The following is a 24,080-nucleotide window of genomic DNA, read 5'->3' as shown; positions in this document are numbered from 1 at the left end:
TCCAGTGTAATACACAGGACGCAGGGCGTTTCCCTTTATGCTCTATTAGTTTACGTCCAGGCTCCCGTCGACTGGCTTCATCAGCCAGTTTACGGCCAGGCTCCCGTCGACTGGCTTCATCAGCCAGGTCGCAGTTGTAAATGAGAACCTGTTCTCAACTAGCCTACCTGGTTCAATAAAGGTGAAAAAAAATATATGTATTGGGAAACCCTGCACTGGCTGACTATTTTTCTGTAATAATATATAGCCATGTATGTTTATTTTATGAATGTTGTTTTAACTGCCTATGGATGACTATCTTAAAGAGATTTTGGTAGCACTTTGTTTTACTGTGCAGTATTTATCCACTGAGAAATAATGTGGTGAAACGGTAATGGTACGCTCTTTTGACATTAGGGTTGTATTAGGATTATGTACTCTGCCTTTCATCCTCATATCTATAAATGATATTGAGGTGGACAGGATATAACAGAAGGCATGAGGGCCACTCCTTGAATCACAGGTGTATACTCTCTCACCAAATATTTATATATATACCCTCTCTCCAAACATCACTTTGCATACTGATTTTCATGTGTTCCAAGGGGAGCCTTGTTTAGATCAGTCCATGCAACTTAACTCCTTCACCTCAAAACAATCCCAATCTCAGCTTCACACTGGCAGGAACTATTTTCTCTCTCCCAGACAGACAACACAGCCATGGCAATAAAGTGAGTTTCTTTATGTCTGATTCTGTAAATGAATGACTCTATATTTCAATATAAATTACAACTTGCTACAGAAATGTGAAGGGTCATATGTCCATTTTGAATTTAAGTTGATATGAATATATAATGTATTGGATAACAAGTAATTAGAATTTTTGGATGCTTTGTTGACTGGACAAAAAACAAAAAAACGAATTGATGAAAACGATATTAATCTATTTTCTCTCCAGGTGTGAGGTAGATTTGATATTGTGTTTTGAGAACCACTGATAACTGCGCTAGTGATGGATCTCAACACTCTTTTCAAGGGTAGATTTTGTTGCTTTCCCAAGGACCCACTTGAAGAGGCTGAGACTTGGGGAGAGTCTGTGGACAAACTCCTGGGTTGTAAATGTAAGGACAAAGTTATATCTTTTTACTATATTGCCTGTCTGAAAGGCATCACCAAGAGTGCTAAATATATCAAGTTAGTATTACTTCCAGTAACTAAAATGTATCAAGTTAGTATTACTGCCTTTATCAGAACTCATGTTCATATACTTTCTAACAATAACAAACAATGAGAAATTCCCATTTCCAATAAATCTTACATTTTCCCTTTTCATATTCTTCCCTATTTCCAGCCGGGCAGGCGGCTTTCCGAGAGTTCCTTAAATCAGAGTATAGTGAGGAGAATATTCTGTTTTGGCTGGCCTGTGAGGAGTACAAGAACATCAAGTCTCTTCCAGAGATGATCTCATCTGCAAACAGGATCTACTCAGAGTTTGTGGAATGTGAAGCACCACGACAGGTAAGTAGCCATCTGGGACTGTGTATCGTGGAGCTGAACAGGATTGGGGAGGAACTGATTACATGTAATTGGTTACATGTCATCTGATTAAAAAGAAACTGTAACTGTAATTAGTCATGTGACCTGAAAAAATATTGTAATCAGATTACAGATGCTTTTGAAAAACTAGATGATTACTTCTTGGATTACTTTTAAATTCAGGAAGGATGTTGCAAGAAAAAATATACATTATGACACCTTTCCGTTTTCTCAATGACATTCAATTCAGTGTTGAAAAAAGACGCAAGTTTAAGTTTGTTCCTCCTGAGGGAGTCTGACCACAAGTCAGAGACCACTATGATGACACACCAAATGCTTTTGATGGATAATGTATGTCTTCTTCTAATGCCTCTTATGGGGAAAGTAATTCAAAAGTAACTGAAAGTAATACGATTACGTTACTGAGTTTTGGGTAATACAAAAGTGGGCATTACTGATTACAATTTTGGACAGGTAACTAATAACTGTAACAGATTACATTTAGAAAGTAACCTACCCAGGGCTGATTCTGAACTAGGATCAGTTTAGCCTTTAACATCATAATGAATAAGATGATATGGGCCATGAGAGAACTGATCCCAGATCAGCACTGCTACTCTGACACATATATTATCACAATCTGGTAAAACAGAATAAAACTCCACATTTCAACACAATTTGATATAACAAACTTCCCTGAAAATGAACAAATTCCTTAAAGGACCTGGTTGGATCTACACCTGGTAATGCTTGTCATTGTGCATATGCAGAGATTTATTGCAGAGATATTTAATCGGTATGACCTGCGTAGTCAGTAGACATAAGATCTAGATATAGAAATCTGTATAAAAAAAAGAAAGACCAAATAAATGCATTTACTGTACATTGTGTCTTGTTTAAAGATCAATATTGATTGTGGGACCAGAGAAAATATCACCAAGAACATCTCTCAGCCAAGCCTGACCTCATTCGACACGGCACAGAAGTTGATCTACAGTCTGATGGCCAGGGATTGTTACCCACGATTCCTCAAGTCAGACGTCTACCAGGATATGCTGAGGGGAGCAAGGTGACTCTCTCAAACGACAAACACTCTAAAAGTGTTTCTTAACCTTTTATGTACCAGAGATTGGCAAGATATATATAGTCCCTCCATCCATGGAGGACCACTTAGATTAAAGGGGTAGTTAACTTTTTGAAGGTGTTATCATATTTTCAATTTACCTAGGGTTTTGTTACCTGGGATGTAGTTTAGCAACTTCCAGAATATCCTGGCTAGAAAGTTTTTAACCTTTTACGGCAGTGGGCTAAATCAGGGTCACACAGAGTGACTCTTGGTAGTCTTAAACAAATCTACTTTGAAACAAAAGTATACACCTCACAAACATGGTTATGGGCTTTAAAAAAGAAGACACATGTACCATGTCAGATATAGAGTTTAAATGTATTCAGTTTTGAGTTTGTATCCCAATATTACACTTTATATACATCACAGAAGACTGAAATATAACAAAACTGTTTGACATTGAAACACCGGATTTTCGTTGGGCTTTTTTAATAATCTTTATTAATGATGAAATGATGAAATATATGAATACCATTCCACCCATGAGGCCAAAGACAGAGCTTTTGGTCATTGTCTGCAGGAAAAGGCTACATGTAGCAATGCAAGTGGAAACGTATTGTATCATAGTGATGCAAAATAGTGAACTATCCCTTTAATATGTGGCAATCCTTAGTTGAAATAACAAAGTGGGAAACCTCGCCTCTGTTTTTGTAAAAAGCTGAGGAATGGGCCTGAAGAAATGTAACGTTTACAAACATTGGAGTAAAATAAGCTAATATTTGGGGTTCTGATGGATTTTGGCTGAACTATACTCGTGAGGCATCTATAAGTTATATTTGTCAAGACTCAATGGGTACATATCATTAATCTATACCTCCAAAAATGGATTTCGCAACTGCAGATTGCCCCTTTAAAACTAGCACTTGAGAACAGACTAAATGGCTGTCAGCTAACCATCTAACCAAAAACCATCTAATTGGTCCAGAGGTTGAGAAACACTACTCTAAAACATGAAGTATAAACTGGGTGGTTCCAGCCCTGAATGCTGATTGGCTGACAGCCGTGGTATATCAGACCGTATAGCACCATATGACAAAACATTTATTTTTACTATTATAATTACCTTGGTAACCAGTTTATAACAGCAGTAAGGCACCTCGGGGGTTTGTGGTATCACTGTTAGAGACTAAAATGGCTGTTAGAGACTAAAAGTTACCCCTTTGACCATAAATTAAATGACAAAATAAGCTCTTCATTTGTATCAATAGTATTATCACTTTTGTAATTATATGTAATCAGATACTGTCTCAAATTGAAATCAAAATTATCTGAATGAATCAAGCATCATATTCTAAATAAAATAAACTATGCAAATGAGTTTCCAAACTCCTGTCCTTCTGTGTGGAGAGATAGGTGCACTAGGTGCACTGATTACAGCAATACAAAGTGGTATCACAGTGAATTCAGGCCTTTAAAGTTCCCAGTCAACAGGGAGACAAAGAGAAGGCCTTTTCTTTCGCAATGTATCTTGTATGCTATCATTTTGAATTTGATGCAAAACATCCCAATTGTTTTGATTGACCATGATTGTGGTCCGATTAACTTCCCTTCTCCCTGAAGAGAGCACACATTCACTCCCCATCGTGGATAAATATGAATGGAAACGAGAAATATGATGCAAACTCCCTCTTGCCCGAGTTGGCATCAATCCAATACTTCAAAATCCGTGAGGGGTGCGTGAGCAAGTCGACACACTTCAAGAATCCAGGCTGTATCACAGCCGGCCGTGATTGGGAGTCCCATAGGGCGGCGCACAATTGACCTAGTGTCATCCAGGTTTGGCCGGTGTAGGCCGTCATTATAAATGAGGATTTGTTCTTAACTGACTTGCCTAGTTAAATAAAGGTTAAATAAAAATTACAATGACATTTTTTTTTATGGTTAGAAGGGTTTTGGAGGGATGTGGTCCCTGAAGTGTGTGCAGGTTTCTAACTCCAGATGGCAGCAAAGCTCTCAAATTAACTTACGTTATTGTAGTATGGAGGCTATTACTTAATCAAATGAAACTGGCCCTGCACCAGAAGATGAGGAGAAACGTTCTCCTACGGTGAATGGTGTGCACATTTAGCACAGAAAACAGACGCTGTACAAGTTTCACACCGTTATGAACCACCACCATATTATGTACCAGACAACGTGTGGACATTTTTGGAGGAACTTTCACATCATTGAAGGTACAAAGAGAATACCTTTTTCAGATGTTTAAGACTGATCTAATAGAGCTATAAACCACAGTGTTTAGATGCTCTGAAAAGTGAGTTTAATGTGCGTACTGGGGTCAAAGGTGCATTGCTGTGCGATGGCCTGATAGAAGTCCTTTGCATACCTTACGTAACCATGGTGAAGGCATGCAAAGTGAGCCTAGGTATACAGAGAGTACATGTTTCCCAGAATACACATGGTTTCATAGAAAGTCTCCAATGTCTGTTGGGCTTGAATTCTATATTGGCCTCTTAAGATAGCTGAAAATACACATTTTCTTCATGAAATGTCCTTTTTCTAGTTATATATAATATGGGGGGGCTGTATCCCATAGGGGGGCGCACAATTGGCCCAGCGTTGTCTGGGTTAGGGTTTGTCTAGTTAAAATAAAGGTTACATTTAAATGTAAAAAATATATAAAATATGTTATCATGTACAAAATTCTCAATAATCCAATCTGAATGCTCTGTGTGGGCTGCAGTTAGCAGGTCTGTTAGGAGGTATACAATACTATCACAGTACAGTACTAAACACACTGTACCTAATATGTCAATATGCCAATCCTATGTCAGTGGAACATAGAACAATCCTATGTCAGTGGAACATAGAACAATCCTATGTCAGTGGAACATAGAACAATCCTATGTCAGTGGAACATAGAACAATCCTGTGTCAGTGGAACATAGAACAATCCTATGTCAGTGGAACATAGAACAATCCTATGTTAGTGGAACATAGAACAATCCTATGTCAGTGGAACATAGAACAATCCTATGTCAGTGGAACATAGAACAATCCTATGTCAGTGGAACATAGAACAATCCTATGTCAGTGGAACATAGAACAATCCTGTGTCAGTGGAACATAGAACAATCCTGTGTCAGTGGAACATAGAACAATCCTATGTCAGTGGAACATAGAACAATCCTATGTCAGTGGAACATAGAACAATCCCATGTCAGTGGAACATAGAACAATCCTGTGTCAGTGGAACATAGAACAATCCTATGTCAGTGGAACATAGAACAATCCTATGTCAGTGGAACATAGAACAATCCTGTGTCAGTGGAACATAGAACAATCCTATGTCAGTGGACTGACTATACCTCATGTCGAATACACTGCCTCCCACATATTTAATTTATGGGATATTTCATTTATTTATTTTCAGGTCCTCATATGACATTACACATTTCAGTTGGCTGCGTAGGACAGAGGAAGTAGGTGGTTTGGTCAGTCACATGTGATCTGCCAACCGAAAGTGGGACGTTTTGTTCTGTCTGGTTTTTGAATGTTCAGGTTATTTTCAGAGGTGCTATGTAAACTACATGGCAGGGGTGGGGTTGAGTTGTGAACACCACAACTTCCTCTGGGTTTTCTCTACTCTTATTTACCTCTGTTGGTGGTAAACCTACTGTACAGTACACATCTACAAGGCGTGCACACAAACAATCAGATGTACACAGAGAGAGAGAGAGAGAGAGAGAGAGAGAGAGAGAGAGAGAGAGAGAGAGAGAGAGAGAGAGAGAGAGAGAGAGAGAGAGAGAGAGAACGAGAGAGAGAACGAGAGAGAGAGAGAGAGAGAGAGAGAGAGAGAGAGAGAGAACGAGAGAGAGAGAGAGAGAGAGAGAGAGAGAGACAGAGAGAGAGAGAGAGAGAGAGAGAGAGAGAGAGAGAGAGAGAGAGAGATAGAGAGAGAGAGAGAGACAGAGACAGAGAGAGAGAGAGAGAGAGAGAGAGAGAGAGAGAGAGAGAGAGAGAGAGAGAGAGAGAGAGAGACGAGAGAGAGAGAGAGAGAGAGAGAGAGAGAGAGAGAGAGAGAGAGAGAGAGAGAGAGAGAGAGAGATTAACGGATACAAAGCTGACAGGAATGCTTCAAAGTGATGAGAAATACTGCTGAATTGAACCTGCATTGCTGTGGTCAATATACAATTTGAATATCATTTGTTTTATGTTGATCTACAATCTTTACATGACACATCATACAGTACAGAACACAGCATGAAGCGGCCATGTATTCCTGAGGACTGTATCTGAAGCATTATGTTCTCTGCTACCATGTGACCATCACACAGTTATCCTGGTTGATTCTTCCCAGTGGCACTAACTGTTAGCATCACTGATGTAAAAGTAACACTGAGTACTGGTTTTGTCTGCTCAGTTGTCATATGCTAAAGATCTGCCTTTTTTTTACCTGAAGATGCAGTCTGGGATATTAAGCAATTACAAATTTGGAACATATCGTACAAATTTACAGGACGTTACATGTCATAGGAAATGGATGATGTAGTACACAATTGTTCACAACTTTTGGGGACCCCTTTCAAAACTACTGGCTGAAATATCTATATTTTTTAAAGCTCTGGAGCATCACTTTAAAAGTGTCTTTGACAGCACTCTTTTTTTAAATCTATTGTGATCCGGCCCCAATGTATCTGTGTATATAACATACGTTATATGGTTGGTTCTCTGTGACAGAAAAGGACATGTCAGAGGCCACTACTGGGATACTAAAAGATGGGCAGTGGGGTTTTCAGTGATGAATCCAGTCAAATCTTTGAAGTACTGTATTTTCCTCCCTTCTGCTTGCACCCTATTTCATTTGTAATATGCCATTTAGCAGATGCTTACAGTCATGCATGCATACATTTTACATATGGGTGGTCGCGGGAATCTAACCCACTTTCCTGCCGTTGTAAGTGCCAAGCTCCACCATCTGAGCTACAAAGGACCAATAACTTCTGGCAAAAACTCCAGATAAAATGATTAATGGGGAAATAATCCATCCAGGTGTCATGATACCAACTCTACTGACACCTACACCAAAATATTTGAACACTGTATTATGGTACTGTCTCATCCAAAAGGTTATACTCTTCAAAAGGCAAACGTTTATGTTGGTAGAAAGTCTTTCAAAAAAAGCATGCATTGACGCACACCCAAAAATGCTTGTAAATGTGTTAACTAAGAGAGGGTAAACTGTATAAAAAATAAATAGATATAGAGTCACATTTAGAGTGGTGGAAACAGAAGTTGCAGAATCATGGGGACCTGAAATCAAAAGGACTTCTTATGAAAGTACAACTTCCACCTGACAAATGTTTGAAAACTTTAACAAAAGGACCTTGTTTTTTCTTCTTCACCTAAGCCAACTCGCAGAGTAAAGGTAAATATCTGCTTATCTGTTGTTTAAATTTCCCCTGTCATATTTACATCTCCTGGCCTTACTCTCGACAGGCAATGACCTGTGGAGGTTTCTGAACGTGCAGACAAGCAACTACATTGAGCTGGTTTGAACAAACGAGCGTCATACCTTACTTCCTCTATTTTTGCGGTTTGGAACGAATGAAACGCGTGACGCTCACAGCAGCCATATTCTGTATAAAGAGGGGTGTTGATGAAACTGTCAAAATATATACACTTTGACAACTAGCAGAGAACCACAACACTGAGTACTACATACACAGAACCCAACTATTGTTCCCCCAAACATGCCTATCTTAGTCACGTCACCATCAAGGGAACTGCATTCACACAACATGGACATGGACGACAAGAGGAGAAAGCAGACAAAGTGAGTATATGCAGTATTGTTGATACATTTTACATTCAAAGTTGGTTAATCGCTCATTCGGCACTTGTGCAGATTTAATTGTTCTAAAAAAACATTGAATGATGTTGCTGGTTTCCTTTGCACTTAGGAACAAGATAACTTTGGTTTTATTGTGCATGTGCACGTTTTGTGTGTATTCTTGTGTTTTACAGTGTATTCACCTATTTACTTCATGTTTCAGGGGAAGCGACTTCAAATCCCGATTACAGCGCAGATCTTCCCAATCCCCCAACACTGAACGGTAAATAGGATAGACTCTGTCAGGACACATCCAGGAACCACATCTCCAGCCAGGGTTTTGATCTGAAACTAAATGTCCTCCACTTTTACAGACTTAGCCCCGAGGAAATGATCCTGTGGTCCCAGTCTTTGGAGAGACTTCTCGCATCGAAATGTAAGCATTTCATGTACTTCAAAACAGCATTTAAACATATAACAGGAGGTTGATGATATAATCGTCATGTCAATTTTCGTAGGTTTGCAGGTTGTTCAGCCTAGCTAAGTCTGTCTGTGTGTCTGCCCCCCCCCACCCCCCCCCCCCCCCCCCCCACCCCCACCCCCGCACCCTTTAGATGGCATGACAACATTTCAAGCCTTCCTGAAGTCGGAGTTCAGTGACGAGAACATTGAGTTCTGGCTGATCTGTGAAGACTACAAGAAGATCAAGTCGTCCTTCAGGCTGTCCTCCAGGGCCAAGAAAATCTACAAGACATATATAGAAGCCGAGGCTCCAAAAGAGGTATGTTGTACTCAGAGGGCTGTTTTTACACCCGATTCAACGTGGAGCGCCTGGATACAGCCCTTAGCCGTGGTATATTGGCCATATACCACAAACCCCCAAGGTGCCTTATTGCTATTATAAACTGGTAACAAACTTAATTAGAACAGTAAAAATAAACGTTTTGTCATACCCGTGGTATATGGTCTGATATATCACGGCTTTCAGCCAATCAGCATTCAGGGCTCGAACCACCCAGTTTATAATACTTTACGAAAAGCATGTAGATCTTTGATCATGTATGTATTTACTATATATTTACTATACTATATTTACTATTTACTATATATGACCACATCTGCTTGTATCCACCAAGTCTCATCAGTTTCCTCTATCTCTCGCCAGATCAACATTGACCACAAGACCAGAGATCTCATCAGGTGGAATGTGAAGACGCCCACCACAGTTTGCTTCGACGAGGCCCAGAGGATTGTGTACAGATTGATGGAGAAAGACTCCTACCCCCGGTTCCTCAGATCCAACATCTACAGGACCTTACTGGACTCTGCATCAGACTACATTAAGGTGTAAATGAATACCAATGGTAGAAACTGGACCGAGGCTTCCAACAATGGACTGCAATGTTAGACAGCCAAGAAGGGTTTGCAAATGGAATTCCTGAGAAGATGTTTTCAAATGTCAATTCTACTGGGTACAGAGATAAGAGGCCAAAGGGAAAGGCTGGACGAAACGTACAGAAGCGACTTTGAGTCCTTGCTGACATTTGTGTCTAGTAGTCTATGTGTTTCCACTTGAAAGAGAAACACAACAGGGGCAGCAGCTAGTGGTTAAGAGCGTTGGGCCAGTAACTGAAAAGTCGCTGGTTTGAATCCATGAGTTGACTAGTTGAAAAATCTTTCGATGTGCCCTTAAGCAAGGTGCTTTACCCTAATTGCTCCTGTGAGTCGCTCTGGATAAGAGCGTCAGCTAAATTAATACAAATGTAAATTGAACATATGACACATAGAAAAGGATTACAGAGAACATAGAAATAGATTGTATTTCTATGACAGAGATGGGGTGCTGGGGGATTACCTTGCAGAGTACGTGATAGTTAGGGACTTTCTGTGTCTTGGGGGATGTTTTCAATTATGCATATTATGTAGCATGTTAACAGCCAGAGCAGTAACTGTATGAGCAGGTATCTGCAGTTGATCAGTGGAGTTATTTGATGAGACATTAGATACAATTATCTACTAAGTGTGTCTTTTAAAACCAATACAAGTTTACAATAGGATATGTTTTTACTCTGACACCACGCCATGAGGCATGCAAGCTGAAAAAAATTATAACATGTTGGAGAATTAAAATGTGAAGGAATGACAATGTAAACATGTTGTTATTGCACTGTATATATGTAAAAAAAATCCAATTAAAACAAGAGTTCTAACGTAATGAATGTATTTGTTTGCTAAATTAGGATCTTACTGAATATAAATTCCATAAAAACACATACATTCACACACAACAATTACTGCTTCAATCCTTCAAAACACTGATAATTTACTTAGAACATTCTAAGGTTTATTAAAGACCAGTTTTGTTGAAGAAGCTTCACACATTTTACTGAAAAGGTAACTTTTTACTTCAAGCATTTGGGTAAATTATGCATTAGGCATCTGAACAAAATAACAGCCAGATAGTTTAACAGTTTATGCAGAGAAAGATACAACATATTACAAGCCTTTTTATAAGACATTATGAAGGCTCCTACATGCTAATAACAACTTATAAAGCATTACACCAGGATGCTTAAGTTTAGGTAAAGTGTTACCATGAGAAGGTTTTGGCGGGAGAGAATCTAACTTTATGTGGCAGTTTGTCGCTTCCTGTACCAGTTCTCTGTTTCAGATCTGTTTGGTTGTTGATTGAGGTAGTGAGGCAAAAAAACACATCATGACAAATCGTCATAGTTTCCTTGTTTAGACAACACTGTGTATTAGTAACCAGTGTCTCCTCATTTAACTGGGTCATGTGACAGTCAGAAGCATCAGAACGGTCGATTTAGCAGACTTTCTATCTCGTCAGAAGAACAGGATGTGTGGAAGTTTTTTTTGCGCTGTGTTCTGACGGAGTGAGATGTATCACAGACATATCATTGACAAAAAACTGCAAGTTGAAAATCCTGCTTATCAGGCACAAAAACACATAACTTGTTTCTCACAAGTGTAGCAAAGGTTGTGAGCTCTGAAAACAATGTGTCCACTCTGTAATGACTGTAATAATAATATATTGAATGCATTAACAGAAATTACCGTAACTAAACAAAATATTGGGATTAATGGTAAACGTACTACTGGTGATATACTGTATGTAATGGGGAATTGCTAGACGCTAACTATCAGAGGGCAAACAATTTACACAATGAAGTTATGAAACAATAAATACACACAAATTGGCAGGAGAGTGCATTCTGCAGAGAGACACACCTTGTGCATCTAAGCCACTGTCACGCCCTGACCTTAGTATTCTATGTTTTCTGTATTATTTTGGTCAGGTCAGGGTGTGACGAGGGTGGATATGATTGTTTTGTATTGTCTTGTATTGTATGTCTAGGTGTGTGTGTGTAGTCTAGCCATATGTAGGTCTATGGTGGCCTGAATTGGTTCCCAATCAGAGGCAGCTCTTTATCGTTGTCTCTGATTGGGGATCCTATTTAGGTTGCCATTTTCCATTTTGGTTTTGTGGGTTATTGTCTATGTGTAGTTGCATGTCAGCACTCAGTTATATTAGCTTCACGTTCGTTCTGTTGTTTTGTATAGTTTGTTCAGTATTCTTTCTTTGATTAAAGAAGAATGTATTCAAATCACGCTGCGCCTTGGTCTCATCGTTACGACGAACAGCCACACTTCCCTTTCTTCTTTTAAATTATACCCAAGACGGTTTATCTTCACACATACTGTAGGCCTAAGGTAGTTTTTCCCAACAGTCCTCCAGTACCCCCAACAGCACACAATTTTGTTGTAGCCCTGGACAAGCAAACCTGATTACACTCGTCAACTAACATCAAAACTGTCCGGGGCTACAACAAAACTGTGTGCCGTTGGGGGTACTGGAGGACTGTTGGAAACACTGGCCCAAGGAATACTCTCAGGAACGGTTTCAGGTCCAACGCAGTAGCCATTTATGGAAAACCAATGCAATTTAAAACGAATGTAATTTCATTTATTATATCAATTTGATCAAATTGCTTGGCATGCAAAGGCAAATACCCTGCCTTATGTTGCCGATGCCTGGTTTGTCAGATCAGTATTTGGCAACCTTATAGTTTCTTAGTATAGATTCATAAACAATCTACAAGCTAATAATTAACTGTTGATAAATTACTATAAAACTACTGTACATTTCTTAGTAAAGTAACATTTTTCTTTTCATGCATGACCCAAAGTGACAAAGCAAGACCCCATGCATATACACTTATGCACAATACACTGCAGGAGTAAATGCTTTAAATGGAACTCACTTGGATGCTTGTGCATATTAACAGTCTATCTATGCCATCTATAGCCTCCATGTACAGTATCTACAGCGCCTTCAGAAAGTATTCATACCCTTTGACTTATTCCACATTCCACATTGTTGTGTTACAGCCTGAATTCAAAATGGATTGTTTTCTCACCCATCTACACACATTACGCCATAATGACAACGTGAAAACATGTTTTTTTAAATGTTTGCAAATATATTGAAAATTAAATACAGAAATATCTAATTTACATACTGTATGTGTTCACACCTCTAAGTCAGTGCTTTGTAAAAGTACCTTTGTCAGCGATGACTGCTGTGAGTCTTTCTGGGTAAGTCCGTAAGAGCTTTCCACACCTGGAATGTGCAACATTTTCCCATTGTTATATTCTAACTTCTTCAAGCTCTGTCAAATTGGTTGTTCTCCATTGCTAGACAACCATTTTCAGGACACCCGATTCAACCACTTTTGGCTGTGAGATGCATCAAGGAGAGAGACTAGCACTCACCGCTGGAAAGGCCATAACAACAATAGCCTCAGGGTAACGGTTTCGCTCACAGAATCCCTCATTCCCAGTAGGCATAGGCACATTCGGTGAACCAGACAAAATTAGGCTTATAGGAACCAGAACCTGGATACCCCCCTATGAGGATGAACCCATTCGCAAATCGCACTTTTCTAACTTGAGATCCAGAAAGGGAATGCGGTGAGATGCAGTTTGACAACTCATTTTCTGGTTTCCTATGAAGCGTAGAGACTGAGTATGAGACAGCTGCATGTATGTGTGTAACACTGCGACTGTTATAGCTGGTGGCTCATGAGCATTCTGAATTCATAGACTCTGAGGTGCTTGCTGAGGACATATAAGTCTAGAACGGAGTGTAAAATGTACCAGCCGGTACCGAACCTGACATAAAAATCAGTCGGCTTGCCCGTGTCTGGAGATGGGAGGATGTTCCTTCCCTCAAAACAGGCACTGAGACCTCAGGAACAGTCGACTTGATGACAACGCAGAAGCGGGAGGGACGCGTGACAAATTGTAGCCTGTACCCTGATCTGACTGTTCACATGAACCAGAGCAACACAGCACATGCGCACCATTGGGACTGAATGTATTCAACTGAAATGTGTCTTCCGCATTTAACCCAACCCCTCTAAATCAGAGAGGTGCGGGGGGCTGCCATAATCAACATCCACATCTTCGGCACCCAGGGAACAGTGAGTTAACTGCCTTGCTCAGGTGGAAGAACAATAGATTTTTACCGTGTCAGCTCAGGGATTCATTCCTGCAACCTTTCAGTTACTGGCCCAACACTCGAACCACTAGGCAATGGTTGGAGCAGACAGCAAGCCTCCCGTCAAGTGCCATCTGAAGGCACAGGGACTGGGAGAGCTTGGCTATCTTTCCCTTACCACCACTCTCAAACCGTGTCTAAATGTGGAGAGTTTTTAATTGAACCCACAACGGGAGACACAACACTTTGGATACCAGTGAACACTGTGGAACCTTGGGTTGACACAACTGTTTATGTGCCAAGGTTTGCATGATAGCTCGTTCAACTCAGGGTTTGGGGGCTCCTGTAACAAATGGTACCCCGATTGGCAGTGGCACTTGGGGGTACTTCTGTCACAACAGGCGGTAAGATGCGCGCTGGTAACCGGCTTGCACCCAGCACTGGACCACACACATTAAAAATAGACCCAGGGGGAAAAAACGCTATAATGAAGGTTATCACACCCGCCAGTCACAGGTACCAGTGTGTCACGTTCTGACCATAGTTCTTGTGTGTTTTACTTGTTTTAGTGTTGGTCAGGACGTGAGCTGGGTGGGCATTCTATGTTGTGTGTCTAGTTTGTCTGTTTCTAAGTTTGGCCTAATATGGTTCTCAGTCAGAGGCAGGTTGTGTTGTCTCTGATTGGGAATCATATTTAGGTGGCTTGTTTTGTGTTGGGGTTTGTGGGTGGTTGTTTCCTGTCTTTGTGTTCGTTTCACCAGAGAGGACTGTTTCGGTTTGCCACGTTTGTTATTTTTGTATTGTTGTAAGTGTTCACAGTTTCGTTTATTAAACATGTTGAGCACTGGCTACGCTGCGTGTTTGTCCGATCCCTGCTACACCTTCTCTTCTCGTGAAGAGGAGGAAGGCTGCCTGAAACACTCACCCCTTCTGTGGTAACAGACAGAGGCAATTCTTAATTTAATCTAATCTCATTTCCAGGAATTAAACCAATCGCCTATAGAACCCATAACCTGTATCACTAAGCACCTCATAGGGACTAGTGAGCTACAGGCAGGACACAGCAATGAATCCCTGTAATGAGCCACGTATGAGGGAGAAGTTGTGGACAGAGAGCGAATTGCCCAATTTATTACTCTAACCCTGGGGAGATTGATATACCCCTTAAACCCTGTGAAAACCATGGAATGTGGGGCAACTGAGGGGCATTAAACATGAACAAGCTTCCAACACACTTTGAGCCTGCATGAAGCCCGGTCCCCTTATGGGCACAGAGGGCTCTGGCAATGGATAACGTAGGACTCTGTTTGCCATAACAAAATGTGGGGGCACTGTCCGGTGGAACCGGACCCTTCATTGATAAGTCTGGGAAGAGAGGCAAGCAGTCCTTAACCACAGAACCTGGTCACCATCTCTCTACGAGTAGCCCTCAAATCAAATCAAATCAAATTTATTTATATAGCCCTTCGTACATCAGCTAATATCTCAAAGTGCTGTACAGAAACCCAGCCTAAAACAGCAAACAATGTAGGTGTAGAAGCACGGTGGCTAGGAAAAACTCCCTAGAAAGGCCAAAACCTAGGAAGAAACCTAGAGAGGAACCAGGCTATGAGGGGTGGCCAGTCCTCTTCTGGCTGTGCCGGGTGGAGAAGTAGCCTTCTGTCACTATCGGAAACACCAAGCCCTTTATGGAATATTACAAGATTGTTTAAAGAACCTACGCCGCGGACTACTAGAGCAACAGTGGCAGCCGTCCCCTAGTCCCACACATGAACTGATTCGAGCGAGGGCAGCCTGAGCATGCACCGAGCCGAGACATACAAAATAACAAACGTGAGTATCTTTGGGGTATGACCGGGAAGCCGAAACTTGGCTTGTTAGCCTTCGTCATTTCAGTCACGTTAGCCATCGTACTTATTGCTATAGCCAGGCCAAGCAATCAAAATAATAACTCATTGTTTTATTAGTAAACATGAGAACCATACAAAACTTCAACACACAACGTCCAGGGGGTGAGCACGCTCTACCAATAAGGGACAGTTTAGTTGGCGCAACGTAAGACAGCCTTGTTTTCCAATTGTTTCTTTTAGTACCGTGAATCGTTCCTGTTCATATTGAGGTGAAGAGCGGAATAATTTAACCTCTATAGAATCGGTGTCCCTATACCGGGAAGGTTGAGCTAACGTGTGTTAATGTGATTAGCATGACGTTTGTAAGTAACAGCAAACTTTCCAGGACATAGACATGTGTTATATGGGCAGAAAGCTTAAATTCTTGTTAATCTAACTGCACTGTCCAATTTACAGTAGCTATTACAGTGAATGAACACCATGCTTTTGTTTGAGGAGAATGCACAACAACAGCAAAACATTTATCATGGCAACTGGTTTGATACATTTACCTCTGAAGGTAAATAATGTACGTACATTCAGTAATCTTGCTCTGATTTGTCATCCTGAGGGTCCCAGAGATAAACTGAAGCTGAAGTTTTGTTTGATACAATACATTGTTCTATTCAAATGTAGGAACTGGGTTCTACAGTTTGAACCCCTGCTGTGTCTGCAAGAATTTCCACTGATTGTTTCGATCAGCAGGTTCTCACTTCCTCTGCGTCGGAGTCAATTGGGTCGTCACATGAAAAATACTTCTTCTTAAAATAACATTGTCTACATACCTATCTACCTATGTGCATAGTAACCTACTTCATGTTCCACGTTTGTGGTAACAGCGGAAACAAAGAAAAGTTAGGCCCTTCAGAACATGAGCACAAATTAAGTATGTCTATGTTTGGGCCTGTATTCACAAAGCGTCTCAGAGTAGTGTTGAAGTAGGATCGGTTTTGCCTTTTAAATCATAATGAATAAAAGAGAAGACCTGATCCTAGATCACGGGGTGGCAGGTAACCTAGTGGTTAGAGCGTTGGGCCAGTAATCGAAAAGGTTGCTGGATTGAATCCATGAACCGGCAAGGTAAAAATCTGTCGTTCTGCCTCTGATCAAGGCAGTTAACCCACTGTTCCTAGGCCGTCATTGTAAATAAGAATTTGTTCTTAACTGACTTGCCTAGTTAAATAAAGGTTCAACTTTAAAATAAAATAAATCAGCTCTCCTACTCTGAGACCCTTTGTGAATCCTTTGTCCTGGTGTTAGACTGTTCCTGGGCTGAATACACTTCCTGTTGGTTGGCTACAACACAGATCCTATAAATAGACTACCACCTGTCAGAGAACATTCCAGTCATTCCTCACCACACCTTCATCCACTGAGGTGTATTTTTAACTCCTCAAACAGTCTATTTAAAGAACATTCTTGACCTGATTGAACTGCATCCTCAACCTGATGAATAGAATAGCCTGAGATAACATCTTGGATAAAGGCCACAAACACAACTAACTCATAGGTTTCATTCTTCCTATTGAACAGCTGATAACATAGCAGTAGTCTACCAGCAGTAGTCTAGTCTACTTGTTACTTAATTTTACAGTTTTAATCTTTCCTAACTTCTAGCAATGTTTCTGCCCTTATCCCCACTTTTTATGTCTCACAAAAAAAAAAACAGGTGCAAATGCTTTGTAAATTAGGACCCCACCTCTACATTTTGTCTCGCTTACAAAGTTAGACAACTCAAAGCACTTGCAATCCTAAAGGGAACATGCAGATACACACTTATTCTCTAAACAATCAATTAATCAAATTTTATATTGCACATTTCTTACAAAGAATGTATTTTAAAGTGCTTAACGATCCTTGGATGTGCTGGAGTTTGGCATGGTGGTCTAAAACCGACACTGGACCATGCATTGCCCTCTGCTATGGAGGTTTGAATTCCCCATCTGCAACGTTAAAGCATGTCCATCCACTTATATTCTATCTTTCTCACATTTATCTTTCTTATGAAGTCACACACAAAAAAAACCATTTGGATTGATCTAAGTCACAAATAAAATGGTGACATAAACACAACAACTCCTGTCATACCCTCCTGTTACCTCAGTTTTTATTTTAATTTTTTTTGGTGTTTTCGGTGTTGTCGCTTCGAGATCAGTTTGATCAATGATGAACACGTCAGCTGATATCCAATGATTACACCTTCTAAAGACAAGAATGTGATTCCATTCAAAAACTAGACATGCCTCGTAATGCATTGTTATGTACAGATGTAGGATCTTAATTTGAGCCAGTTTGTTACAGCAGGAAAATAATCCTGCAGCAACAGGAAATGTGAATTATTTTGTGGATTATAATGAATGGACATTTATGTAGGGGTTGATACATTTTGTACTAGGACAAATCAAGTCTGAAATTTCTAAATAAAAATTACAAACTTTAGAAGCATTTTTAAAACTCAAATACACTACAAGTTTGCATGTCCTGTAGTGCAGGAAAATTCTCTGCAAATTAAGATCCCACATCTGTAATTAGCCAATAATAAAGGGGAGCATGAGGTCTGAATCTCGTTGCTCTCATGTGGCCTCATCTATTATTCCACAAAAGGCCTGGCAAGTAAATGTGAGGAATTGGAGTGAAGCTCGTCAGATAAAAGCACGCCCAGCTAACCCATAACATTCTGAGACCCATATGTCTCATAGAGCATGGTGAGACCATGGTTGTCCTATGGTTATTTTGCATACAACCTTCCCACAACTTTCTGGGAATGGTGCAGGATAGTTTCTTGGTATTTCATTAATTTAACACATTTATTAAAAGTTCAAACATAGTTTCATTTAATTTCAATTTTACTAATGTTCTAGGAACGTTCTCGAACTGGTAAAGTTTGACATTGGGAATGTTCTAAAAGAAGAATGTAAAAAAAAAAAAAACATTATTCTGTGGGAATTTCAGTACTTCAGCATAACGTTTCCTACAGTCTTCCTCATGGTTCTAATTCAAATCAAATCAAAATCCAACCCAATTTTATTTGTCACATACACATGGTTAGCAGATGTTAATGCGAGTGTAGCGAAATGCTTGTGCTTCTAGTTCCGACAGTGCAGTAATATCTAACAAGTCACCTAACAGTTCCCCAACAACTACCTAATACACAAATCTAAAGGGGTGAATGATAATATGTACATATAAGTATATGGACGAGCGATGGCCGAGCGGCATAGGCAAGGTGCAGTAGATGGTATAAAATACAGTATATACATGTGATATGAGTAATGTAAGATATGTAAACATTATTAAAGTGGCATTATTTAGAGTGCATTGTATAAAGTGACTAGTGATCCATTTGTTAAAGTGGCCAGTGATTGGGTCTCAATGCGGGCAGCAGCCTCTCTGAGTTAGTGATTGCTGTTTAGCAGTTTGATGGCCTTGAGATAGAAGCTGTTTTTCAGTCTCTCGGTCCCAGCTTTGATGCACCTGTACTGACCTCGCCTTCTGGAAGGTAGCGGTGTGAAAATGCAGTAGCTCGGGCGGTTGATGTCCTTGATGATCTTTTTGGCCTTTCCTGTGACATCGGGTGCTGTGGGTGTCATGGAGGGCAGGAAGTTTGCCCCCGGTGATGCGTTGTGCAGACCTCACTACCCTCTGGAGAGCCATACGGTTGAGGGTGGTGCAGTTGCCGTACCAGGCTGTGGCCAGTACGGCAGGACGGCAGGCTGTGGCCAGCCCGACAGGATGCTCTCGATTGTGCATCTGTAAAAGTTTGTTCATAAAATGTTCTCAAATTGTTCAAAGAACATTAATTAGCAACGTTCTTCTGTGGGAATTTCAGTACTTCAGCATAAAGTTTCCTACAGGTTTCCTCATGGCTCTATGTAAAGTAATGTTCTCAAATTGTTCAGAGAACGTGATGAAAACTTTCCATAAAAACCACAAGAAAACGTTAGCAACGTTCAGAGAATGTTACAAGAATGTTATTTTAAAACATACATTCCGTTTTGAGCATTAACAAAACTCTCTCGATCCTCTATCTTGTTAATAATTGTGTTCAGATGTGTTGGCCGTGCCCACTAATTGGCCACACCTGATCTTAATGAGTGATTGTTTCCTTTGAAATAGGGTCTGTTTGAATAGACGAAAATGAACAGCTTTGTATGTCTAAAGAAACATGGTATGCTAGCTCCATCCTGGTGGCGCAGTGGACTAAATCCATGGTTAGAGAGCATATGATTATAGGTTTTAATCTCACTGATGCTGTGTAACAATAACAAATAAATGTGTTTGTATGATTAATGCATAAGGAAATTAATTTCCATGTGTCCAATAGGTGCTTGGAGTTCAAAAATGATTACCCAAAATAAGCTAGCAGTGTTATTAAAAGTCTTATTGAAAAATTATTCTGTGAAAGTTTTAAGGAAGTTATTCGAAAACCTCCAAATAAACCTATAATGTCCATTCTCAGAGTGTTAATTAAACCTCCTAGGAGAACAGTTAAGGAACCAGAGTTGGTTACTACATGATACCATATGTGTTATTTCATAGTTTTGATGTCTTCACTATTATTCTACAATGTAGAAAATAGTAAAAAAGAAAGAAAAACCCTCGAATGAGTAGGTGTGTCCAAACGTTTGACTGGTACTGTACATTTGCACAATTTCAAAGGAACCAAATGTGCTGGCTGGGACTCCATTGACCTATTGTTAGCTTGGGACAATGCTCAGTGACTCGACATCCTGGTTGTTGAGTGTAGATTTCCCCGTGATTATGGAGAAGAGCCAATCAGGATTGAGATGCAAGTGGAGCGTGGGTATTCTTGGCTGTGTCAGAGAGCATAAAGAATCCACCGAGCTTCCTTAAGAATTGGGAAACTCAACGAACAGGGTTGAAAAGGTGATATGTACACAGTATTTAGCCATTGAACACAAATAATAAAATAAAAAATGGATATGTCCTGTGAGACGGCCTCGGAAGACCTTGACAAGACCAAAAGGCTTTTGTAAGTTGTTGATGTAATTTGGTTTTGTAATTATTATTATTAGTTTTAATAAAAGTTGTTATAGGCGTTATGAGCACATATTTGTATTGTATTACATTTGCATAATTTCATCACATATGAAACATCGTAATGTGACTGGGCTATAAATAAGTGTACTATAATACATTTATAAAAAGACCACTGAACATTCTTTCTGTGTTCTTATCATTTATTCTGCAGGCATATACCCTGGAAATCGAGACTCCACAACTTCCTCAATAGTCCCTCACCTCACTCAAAGAAGAAAATGCGCAGGTATGTGAAACTGAAAAAATATAAATATAATTTTTCTGGTATGTATTTTAAATATGTTGTCACTATACCATCATTTTACTAAATATATGATACCAGGCCAAGTATCACGATACCGAGTAGTGGGGGGGGGGGGGGGGGGTTCTGTGGCCTAGCGTCCTGTTCCCCCCGTCCTCCTGACGCTTGTTCCCGTTTTCTAAACGTTATGTGCATTAGCGTCCTGTTCCCCCCGTCCTCCTGACGCTTGTTCCCGTTTTCTAAACGTTATGTGCATTAGCGTCCTGTTCGCCCCGTCCTCCTGACGCTTGTTCCCGTTTTCTAAACGTTATGTGCACGTGCTACAAAACAAACTCGTCACAGACATTCACACTTCTACTCAATACAACACATATTAACTTCACACTGTTCACTGTATAATAAAATACTGCATATAATGGCTATTTTATTTTACCTTTATTTAACTAGGCAGGTCAGTTAAGAACAAATTCTTATTTACAATGACGGCCTAGGAGCAGTGGGTTAACTGCCTTGTTCAGGGGCAGAACGACAGATTTTCACCTTGTCAGCTCAGGGATTCGATCCAACGCTCTAACCACTAGGCTACCTGCCGCCCCAAAATTTGCAAAGGCCTACCTATAATTTGGCTAGAGTAATGGGAGTTAGGAATATACATGCATAATGATCCGCATGTCATTGTAGCAGTAAGGAGAAAACGCTATATGAATCAATCCTACCTTTGAAGCACATCTCATGAGTTGCAGACCCTTTTTATTTCTTCCTGTGCCAATCAAATTGGCTTAGACCTACTGTCAAGTTAGCAGGTTGTTAGCTAGAAAGGTAACATGACTGAATAACGTTGTTTGTTATCAAACCAATACTTAACGGGCCGGGATTAGTTTAAAACCGCCCGCGACATGGTTTGTGAAATATCACAGAAATCGCGCAGAAAGAAAAAGGGTAGCTCTGTTTATAGGAGTAATATTTTTTTTAAACCGTTTGAGCTAGAAACAAGCCGTTTTCTTTGCTCTAAAGCTGCAAGCATGTCTGTCGCGAAGCGGGTTTTCCTCTCTGGCACTGCTGTGTGACAGCGAATTTGCCACTATACTCAGATTGGCCTGTGCTCTTGGTTATATCAGGATGAAATTATATACAATGTATCAATTTTGCTCGTTCTGCGCACTGCTCCGGTGTATCAAACATACAAATGTAATAACAGAAGACCGATCAGGGTCTCCATCCCCGCTCGCCATCAAGGCTCAATTATATTTTAAAAACTGATGGAGGAATAGATATGCAGGAAGAGTGGGCAGAGAGAAGCAGGTGAGTGAGGGCTGGCAGGGGTTACGGCTTGCTGATCACAGCTGCCACACATGATAAACATTTTATAACAGGCGACAGCGAGTTCTTTAGATCGGTAGGGCCGAAAATGTTTGTAGTATTATATGAAACTGTATGTTATTCTAAAATGTTGGTATCATGACGTTTTGATTATATTACTGGTCTACCAGTATACCTTGCAACACTAATTCAGTTACACTATTCCCATATTTCAACCTCTTTTTGTTATTTTTTTTATTTGCAGACAATCTGTTAATGAAGCGAAACAGTGGGGACAATCCTTAGAGAAACTACTCAATCATAAATGTAATTTTTGTTTTATATATATATATACAGTAAATATATACAACATATTTTTGTAAATATATAAAACACACTACCGGACTGCAGATTAGCCTAAATCAACCCAAATATTTTCTCTCCATTTTGCTTCTAGGTGGCCAAGTGGCATTTCGGGTCTTCCTGAAGTCTGAGTTCTGTGAGGAGAATCTGGAGTTTTGGCTTGCCTGTGAAGATTTCAAGTCCATCACCAGTCCAGAGAAGCTTGCCTGGAAAGCTACTAGCATTTATGAAGAATTCATCCAAAGTGACTCCCCTATGGAGGTAGAAACACATTATATTATCATTATCACAGTACCATCATGTATATCACTTCATGTTCCTTATAGTGATAATAAATGAGTGACTTTCTTTGCAAGTTATACAGATTAAAAATAATAATATTTAGAAATTCCCCATGAGTAACTCTGTAACTGCTGCACAGTGGGAGAATATCATCTGTAAACTTTCCAGGATGACATGAAGGAAAACTATAATAGATTTAAAAGTAACCTAAAACCAAATTAGATGAAGAACGACTGACATGTATGATAATAGTGTATAAATAGGGTTATTTAAGGTTGTGTCGAGTGTGATTATTGCATTTCTTTCTCAAATCAGGTCAACGTCGATTACCACACAAGAGACACCATTGCTCAGAGTCTCCACAAGCCAACGCCATCTTGTTTTGACGGTGCCCAGAGGAAGGTCTGTAGCCTTATGGAGAACGATGCGTATCCTCGGTTCATTCAGTCTGACTACTACAAGGACCTGTGTGCTGGTGGCAGGGGCTTAGGAAAACATAGAAGAACTTGAGACTGACTGACTCAGACTCCAAAAAAATGTACTCTGGCAATCCAATTCTCTGCTCTTCTCTTGAAGTGTGCACTTGACTTGAACACTCCCTCACATGGAATGGACTTGAACACTCCCTCACATGGAATGGACTTGAACACTCCCTCACATGGAATGGACTTGAACACTCCCTCACATGGAATGGTTCATCTGATAAACAACCAACGAATGCTACTGACTTCAAGTGTCTGTGTTATTTGTATATATTGATGGTGATGTATATTTGTAAACTTGTAATATTTAATATTTAATAACTCCATTGTAAGTTGTACTTGTAATTCAGCTTGTTGCTATAAAGATTTATTGTACATTTAAAAAAAAAACTTAATCATGGATTTAGCAATGTAAAAATTCCTCCAGCCAATGATTACATCAATCCCATGTGTAAGTACTGGAGGAGAGTAGAGAATCGGGGTGCGGCCTTAGTCCTCTTCATCCCCCTGTGGCGCGTTAGGGCATCG

At 40.0% G+C, this 24,080-nt stretch overlaps 3 protein-coding genes across 3 annotated transcripts; all 3 read left to right on the top strand.

Moving 5' to 3' along the window:
• The first annotated feature begins 991 nt into the window (after positions 1-991).
• Positions 992-2,588, top strand: LOC120019910 (regulator of G-protein signaling 21-like). Its single transcript, XM_038963320.1, has 3 exons — positions 992-1,100; positions 1,331-1,497; positions 2,418-2,588. Exons 1-3 carry the CDS (start codon positions 992-994, stop codon positions 2,586-2,588), a joined length of 447 nt encoding a protein of 148 aa, XP_038819248.1.
• A 5,681-nt stretch (positions 2,589-8,269) lies between these two features.
• Positions 8,270-10,619, top strand: LOC120020013 (regulator of G-protein signaling 21-like). The gene is made up of 5 exons (XM_038963435.1): positions 8,270-8,417; positions 8,638-8,697; positions 8,789-8,850; positions 9,029-9,195; positions 9,580-10,619. The coding sequence occupies exons 1-5, from the start codon at positions 8,335-8,337 to the stop codon at positions 9,763-9,765; spliced, it is 558 nt and encodes a 185-aa protein (XP_038819363.1). The 5' UTR covers positions 8,270-8,334; the 3' UTR covers positions 9,766-10,619.
• A 10,078-nt stretch (positions 10,620-20,697) lies between these two features.
• On the top strand, positions 20,698-23,806 carry LOC120020350 (regulator of G-protein signaling 2-like). Its single transcript, XM_038963944.1, has 5 exons — positions 20,698-20,817; positions 21,037-21,111; positions 22,691-22,752; positions 22,883-23,049; positions 23,386-23,806. The coding sequence occupies exons 1-5, from the start codon at positions 20,762-20,764 to the stop codon at positions 23,578-23,580; spliced, it is 555 nt and encodes a 184-aa protein (XP_038819872.1). The 5' UTR covers positions 20,698-20,761; the 3' UTR covers positions 23,581-23,806.
• Positions 23,807-24,080: the final 274 nt, after the last annotated feature.

Source organism: Salvelinus namaycush, chromosome 25, assembly GCF_016432855.1.
Source record: "Salvelinus namaycush isolate Seneca chromosome 25, SaNama_1.0, whole genome shotgun sequence".
NCBI lineage: Eukaryota > Metazoa > Chordata > Actinopteri > Salmoniformes > Salmonidae > Salvelinus > Salvelinus namaycush.
The sequence above is the reverse complement of the archived record's forward strand: the minus strand, read 5'-3'. Positions and strand labels throughout refer to the sequence as shown.

Bases quoted from the DNA above. Each gene is read 5' to 3' on its own strand.
- LOC120019910 (XM_038963320.1), top strand. From the start codon at position 992: ATGGATCTCAACACTCTTTTCAAGGGTAGATTTTGTTGCTTTCCCAAG. The intron at 1,101-1,330 runs GTAAGGACAAAG...CCCTATTTCCAG, and splicing joins CAAACTCCTGGGTTGTAAAT to CCGGGCAGGCGGCTTTCCGA. The intron at 1,498-2,417 runs GTAAGTAGCCAT...TCTTGTTTAAAG, and splicing joins AATGTGAAGCACCACGACAG to ATCAATATTGATTGTGGGAC.
- LOC120020013 (XM_038963435.1), top strand. From the start codon at position 8,335: ATGCCTATCTTAGTCACGTCACCATCAAGGGAACTGCATTCACACAAC. The intron at 8,698-8,788 runs GTAAATAGGATA...CCACTTTTACAG, and splicing joins CAATCCCCCAACACTGAACG to ACTTAGCCCCGAGGAAATGA. The intron at 9,196-9,579 runs GTATGTTGTACT...ATCTCTCGCCAG, and splicing joins AAGCCGAGGCTCCAAAAGAG to ATCAACATTGACCACAAGAC.
- LOC120020350 (XM_038963944.1), top strand. From the start codon at position 20,762: ATGGATATGTCCTGTGAGACGGCCTCGGAAGACCTTGACAAGACCAAA. The intron at 21,112-22,690 runs GTATGTGAAACT...TTTTATTTGCAG, and splicing joins TCAAAGAAGAAAATGCGCAG to ACAATCTGTTAATGAAGCGA. The intron at 22,753-22,882 runs GTAATTTTTGTT...TTTTGCTTCTAG, and splicing joins GAAACTACTCAATCATAAAT to GTGGCCAAGTGGCATTTCGG.